At 34.6% G+C, this 7,001-nt stretch overlaps 1 protein-coding gene across 1 annotated transcript; it reads right to left on the bottom strand.

The window, feature by feature from the left end:
• Window positions 1–2,414: 2,414 nt before the first annotated feature.
• On the bottom strand, window positions 2,415–5,068 carry AGTR2 (angiotensin II receptor type 2; the record flags this gene model as incomplete). The annotated part of the gene is made up of 3 exons (XM_081278160.1): window positions 4,984–5,068; window positions 4,773–4,832; window positions 2,415–3,535 (listed from the first exon to the last, which is right to left on the bottom strand). Exon 3 carries the CDS (start codon window positions 3,498–3,500, stop codon window positions 2,415–2,417), a length of 1,086 nt encoding a protein of 361 aa, XP_081134286.1. The 5' UTR covers window positions 3,501–3,535; window positions 4,773–4,832; window positions 4,984–5,068.
• Between the last annotated feature and the right edge of the window lie 1,933 nt (window positions 5,069–7,001).

Genomic DNA, 7,001 nt, shown 5'->3' with positions numbered 1-7,001 from the left:
CAGGAGGATTGCAAGTTCAGAGCCAGCCTCAGCAACTTAACAAGGCTCTAAATAACTCAGCGAGACCCTATCTCTAATAAAGTATAAAGAAGCGGGGTGCTGGGGATGTAGTTCAGTGGCTAAATGCCCTTGGGTTCGATCCCTAGTACAAAAAAAAAAAAAATAGACTCCTATGGAGGTAGAGGCCAGGCTCAAAATCCCAAGAGCTAGAGAAGCAATTTTATTCATTAAGGGGACTTCCAGGGTGAGGGGTGGGGCGGGCAGGGTCATATCAATAATATGATATTATTATGGTAGAGGAAACAGCATGAGCTGAATATTGACAGTTAAATTGGTGTTCATCAATTGGATGAAAGGCTGTGGAGGGGGGAATGATTGGAGTGGTATTCAGGGACCCATAGTTGTGTGAACAAAAGCAGAGCATCATGAAAGAGAGTCAGACTTTAAATTTTTTTTTAATATATATTGTGGCACAAAGCCCTTGGTTCAATTCCCAGCACCACCAATCTACATGTTTTGTGTTTCTTGAACCTGGGATGCAAGGGAGGGATGACAAAGAAAAATCAACCCCAGAAAAAGGATAAGATATTCTAAGGTCATTCCAACCATGATCAGAAATGTGGGTTTTGCTTTCATAGTCATTCAGAAATTATGGCTGAATACTCAGGAGAGGGAAACTAGAAGACTATGACAAGGGACCAGGTGAGTAATGATAAAGGCTGAAACTGAGAAGTATTAGTGAGGATTGAATAGAAGGTATCAATAGAAGAGAATGTAAGAATCTATACTTGGAAGTAGTGAATATAAAATAATAATAAACACACATGATCTTCCCATAAAGGATTTTATTCATATGATATGTATTACAAAATCATTTAAAATGTGAAGCTATTGTTGATTACACATTTAGCTATATGCTTTATTGAAAATAACATGATTACATGATTACATGAAATTGGGGCTTTCCCAAAAAATAGTGTGAGAGGGTTCTTCTGTCTATAGCCCTGGAACTTCACAGAGGTGTTAAAACTCCCAAGTTTAATTCTACCTCACAGGTAAGCATTGATCTAGGAAGGTCTGAGGTAACCTTGTATAATATGGGTGCAGAATGAAATCTTGAACTTGTAAAATTAGAATTTATATTCTCATCTAAGTAGAGTTGAGGTATTCCTCTAACTTAGGAGTTCTAATAGTACTGAGTAGGAGAGCTGTGAACCAGTGATTAGTTTAAAAGAGTCCACAGAATCCCATAGATTCTGGAGCAAACAGTAAACATAGATATAGTTTAAAATTACCCACCAGGATCTGTATTCTGAAAGCCACAATGCACAGCCCTACCTGTCAGGTCCCTTGCCTCACCAAACTTGTCATTTGCTGGGTCTCTTTTCCCCTTTCCAGGGGGAGGAGGTAATCAAATATTCATTCTGCTATAACCTTTTCTTATGCCAGTTTAGAGTTTATTACAAGTCAAAGAATCCACCCAGATATTTTGGGAAGCAACCTAGAACCAAAACATCAATAATAAAAATCAAGTCAACATTCTATATATCAAAGCACCACATTTAAAAGGTCAGAGATGTAAAAAGTGACCTTTACGTTTTATAACAATACACAGTGTTTATAGTTTTCAAAAAATTATCAGAAAAAATATAAGCCTTTAAACAATGCATAGAAAGTTTTTAAAAAGTACTTATTCAGAGTTTAGTGAACACTCAAATATGTGTCAATTGCAATTGTTTTATTATTCATTTTATTTTCTGTAACTGTAAAAATAAGCCAAAATGCAGAAGTGTGATTTAATCTATATTCCTAGCCTTGCTTGATATGTAGCTACGTCTTAAGTGTAAAGCTATGCTCACGTGAAATGTAAAAGGAATAGAACTTGTAATTTTTAAAAGTAGAAAATATATGCCTAGTGCCTGAATAATCCAGTACTAATCCATTATATTATTATATTGGAATAGTATATTCAATTTACTGCTTATCTCTGTTACAATGTTGCCTGGTAAATAATGCAACAATGTAAACCTGTTCCTGGTTCAAGAGGAAAAATCTTGATAAAAATGGACATAAAATCTCACTAAGAAATGCCAGCATTTTCAATGAGAAATATGAACCCAAATCATTAATTACAATTTAGGATTAATTATAATTTGAGATAAATCCCCAATTACTTCTGGGTAATGGATCTGTCTCACTAATGACAGTCTTGAACCAATATACCAAAAAAACAATGGACAATTCCTGAAAGTCACTAAAGGATAAAATCTAGTTACACTTTGTTTCCTGTTTTAGAAGAATGAGTAAAGATTAGATAAGGGGGAGGGACTTCTATTGCTAAAGCCATTTAAAGATAATTCTGATGGGCCTCAGGACAATTAGCCATATTGATTGCATGCATTCCACTCTCATTTTTAAGACACAAAGGTGTCCATTTCTCTAAGAGAACTGCTTTTTCGGCAAGACACACTCTCTCTCTTGCCTTGGAGCCAAGTAATTGGAACCCTAAACACACTGCGGAGCTTCTGTTGGAACCGGTTTCCAACAAAACAATACAAAAAGGGATTAACGCAGCTGTTGGTGAATCCCAGGAGGATGGCAAAAGGAAGTGCCAGGTCAATGACTGCTATAACTTCACAGCTATTAATGACACCCATCCAGGCCAGAGCATCCAGGAAGGTCAGAACATGGAAGGGAAGCCAGCAAATGATGAACGCCAGGACAACAGCAGCTGCCATCTTCAGGACTTGGTCACGGGTTATTCTGTTCTTCCCATAGCTGTTGGTCTTCAGTAAGTGTTTCCTGATTCCAAAGTAACATGTTGCTATAAATATTAAAGGGATAATAAAACCAAGGATGTTTTTCATTAAGGCGATCCCAGCTGACCACTGGGCATAATTCTCAGGTGGGAAAGCCATAACACAAGCATTCACCCCTAGGTACTCAATGGTTCTGACATCTCGGAAATAAAATGTTGGCAATGAGGACAGACAGGCCATACACCAAACCAGAGGAACTATGTAAGATGCCTGCCAGGGATTTCTTCTTTGAGACAGAAAGGGGTAAATAACTGATTGGTACCTATCAACACTCATGCAGGTAATAAAAAAAATGCTGGCAAACATATTCAGAGTCAGAAAAGAACCAAAAACCTTGCACATCACAGGTCCAAAAAGCCAGTCATATCTGTAAGAATAATAGCTTGCCCAGAGAGGAAGAGTAGCCAAAAGAAGTAAGTCAGCCACAGCCAGGTTGAAGATGTAAATGCTAGAAACCTTTTTAGGACCTTTTTGACAACAGAACAGTGTAACCACAACAGTATTAACAAAAAATCCAATCACAAAAATAATGTAATACAGAATGGGAATTGCATCTAAATGCTTATCTGATGATTTATGTGAGCAGTTAAAGGTGGACTCATTGTTGCCAGATATGTTGGCAAGTTCCAGACTGCTGGTAAGGTTTTTGCTGATGGAGGCAAGAGTGAAGTTGTCCTTCATATTGAAATGTCAGCAACTTCTAATTCGTACGCTTTCTGTGGGGGAGAAAAAGGAAGATGTTAGAACACATACAAAGCTTAAGGTATATTTGAGTTCGTTAGCATTTTGTGTTTGATTTTTTTAAAAAAGCAAAAACAAGTAAGTGATTCTAGAAAACACTATGAAATAGGATCATGCCTGTGAAATAAGAATGTATTTTACCTCTTGAGGAAGAAAACAATTTTCTCAGTAGTAGCAAGAAGTAAAACATTCAGCTTCAGGAACTGAAAATTCTGAAAAAAAAAAAACTACCTTTTGCACCTCTTTTCTATCATATTTTTAGAGTTTTAAAGAAAATAGTATTTCAAAAGTTTAGTTGAGATAGAAAATGTATGTACCAAACAGGAAGAAACCCAAAATAAGAAAAATTAATACTTTAAAACACTTGATCATTTATCCCAGTCTGTATACTTTCTAGAAATCACCCTGCTATTTCATAGAGAAATGCTTTATTCAAGTAATTATATACAAAGCATTATAGCTGTGGAAAGTAAAAGTAGCCATAAGCTATGGAAAAAAATAAGTAAGTGTACAAATGACAGAAACAATATGCAAAAGGAACATTAGAATAGGGGGACTGTGGTGGGCTTTTACTAATTTAAAATAATCTCTTTAGTTCTACTTTTCCATTATTTTCACAATTATAATTATGAATAAGTTATGACATATATGCATATTTCTAAAAGCCTTCTGAGTTTAATAGAGAAAATTAGATTTAGATATAGATATTAAAGTTTTGTCTGTTTAATAGAAAAAAATTCAGTTTAATTAGGAAAAGAAAAAGAAAACAAAAGAGAGAAACTTGTTTCAGGGTCAAACAGAAATAGTTTTGATTGCTTAATGAAATAAGAAATGAAAATCAATGATTAATCATGATATAGTCTTATCATTTTTCTTTTGCTATCTTTTCAGTTGAATATAACTAAATGGTCACTATTCTCAAATGTTATAATCAGTGTTCAGGTTTTTGAGACATTATTGTTTGGGGTTTTTTACTAGCAACATTATTTTGAAACAAACAAAAATTAGCTAAAGATAAACACACTAAGGAAAAGACAATTACTTTATATAGTTTTAAAATAAATACAAATAAACTACTCAGTTAAAAATATAATCACCAAAGTACCTCCTAATAAATAATAAACTCTCATTTTTTATCTAAAGCTCATTTCTTTATATGACTTTACAAATTAACATGAAAGAATGAAAAAATAAATCCCACTGACGACTTACTGGTTGCTTGAGTTTAAAGCAGTTATCATAAATCAGCTTTTCTGGTTCCTAAATGCACTCCTGTAAGAGAAACAGCAGTTAAATAATTTAGGAATTTTGCAAAATACAGTGTTAAAACACAGGGAAAGGGAAAGTTCATCCATAAAAAATATTTTCATTTAATGTATATTCTACTTTCCAAGTAAAGTATATATAAATTGTTCAAACTTACCTTAAAAATTCAGGCTGAAGAATGCTTTGAATTCTGAGCTTATTCGGTCTCTTAGACTCTGGGATGTAATAGCACCAGATCTCTGGTTTCCTTCTTATATGTTCGGTCTGTCCACTGGGGAGCCTTCAACCTACATAATTCTAGGGCTGACTTATGAACACTTGCCAGCTTTCCAGAGGGGTTTTTTTTTTTTTTTTTGGCTGCAAAACATTAATCTGAAATTCTCACTGTCTCCAATCATAACAGCTCATTCAAATAAATCTCAAACAAAAAAAAATGAAGTTTCCACAAATGTGTTAGAGAATTTTGAAGTCAGTGGCTTGCTTTTAAAGAAGAATATAATTACTTGCAGAATTTTCTCTTTCTTTTTCTCTGATTATGACATTCTCAAGCAAGTTAAGGACTAGAGACCAGAGAATTTATGCTACTAGCAGAGTCTTTGTTCACAAATATCCTTCACAAACTTCAGTACTTTTAAAAATTTATACATTTATTAAAGAATGGTAGCAACATCACTTGAAGTCAAACAACTTCTAAAAATTTCTCCCTTGCTTTAAACATTTTCTGGCTGGCTCATTGCTGGAGGATTGGAGATAAGAAGGATATAATTTTTATGTGATGGAAAAGAGGTATTAACCTTTAGTACCTCCTTTCATTGGACTCTGTCATATTTGTGGCTCAAATACCAAGGACAGAAGGTAAAGAATGAATAGGCAGCTATTACAGCCTGGATCACTATTGTTCTTGTTGCTGTTTTTAGTCCTTGTGGTGGTGGGGTGATCAACTTTATATAACCAGTCTTGTAGAAGCAAGAATGATAAAATGAAGAAAGACAAGAAGAGGTGATGCTAATGATAATACTAGATGATAATAAATGCTATGTGACAAACAATGCATTTTATGCTTAATAGTTTAATATAGAGGCACACTGGTAAGTACATGGCCTCCAGAATCCAACTACCTGGCTTCACAGGCTCAACTCTACCACTTCTTAACTCTATTACCATGACCAAGTTACTTTCCTTCTTCATGTCTCAGTTTTTCTCACCTGAGAAATGGGGATAATATTAATTACCTACATCAGAGAGTTACAAAGATTAAATGAGTTAAAGTGTTTATAGTGTTTAGAATTATACCTAGCACATGATAGACTCTATTATAAGCTTTCTACTACCACAGCTTTACAAATCAAGAAACTAAGACGCACAGAGTTTAAATGAATTTTCTCAGGTCACATAGCTATTAAATAAGGATACTTGAATTTCAAATGAAGCTAACTAGTGTCAGAGTTCCTGCTTTTAACTTCTATACTACAGAAGGAAGCACTATCTGGTCCTTTAATCTTATCTTTGGTCTTGTCAGAAGAAAACATGCAGCATTTTCAGAATATCACTACTGACCATTCTTAAGCTATCACAACAGCACCAAAGAAGGGAAAAGGAGGTTGCATTTTTCTTAATGTTTTTAGGAAAATGGCAACCCCAGAAAGGAGAAATGTGTAAGCAGATAGCTTTCTATAGTTAGTACAGATAACCAGAGAACCCAAGACAATTAAACAGACAAAAGGATTCCAATTATTACTACAGATCATTTTTTCAGATGAGCAATAAGAGTGCACTTATTCAGGTTGCAGGCTGCAGAAAGAGAAGAGGGCATCTTTTCCATTAGTAGTAAGCACCTAAGCAAGTTGTTCAGTGAAAGAACAAGGAAGGAAAAAAGACTATAGGTGACAGAGGACAAAATTACAAATGACAGAGACAAAGCACATGGCTATTGACATTTGTTTCTCCATTGATATTAAAGTCAATCCTACAGTAAACAAGCAGTAAGAAAAGGTTACCATTGTCTGAAAAATACAGTAAGATTCAAAGGCTTGCTCAACACCATTATAGCATTTTTTTCAGTACACTGAATTTGCACAATGACAGAATGCATCTAATATACATATGCACCATTCTATTAAATCTCAAAATATTTGTTTCTTATGCTCTGGACAAATTCAGGTTGAAACTGTGTCC

The sequence above is a fragment of the Spermophilus citellus genome, assembly GCF_964194105.1.
Source record: "Spermophilus citellus genome assembly, chromosome: X".
NCBI classification, from domain to species: domain Eukaryota; kingdom Metazoa; phylum Chordata; class Mammalia; order Rodentia; family Sciuridae; genus Spermophilus; species Spermophilus citellus.
This window is presented reverse-complemented; position numbering and strand designations above follow the sequence as displayed.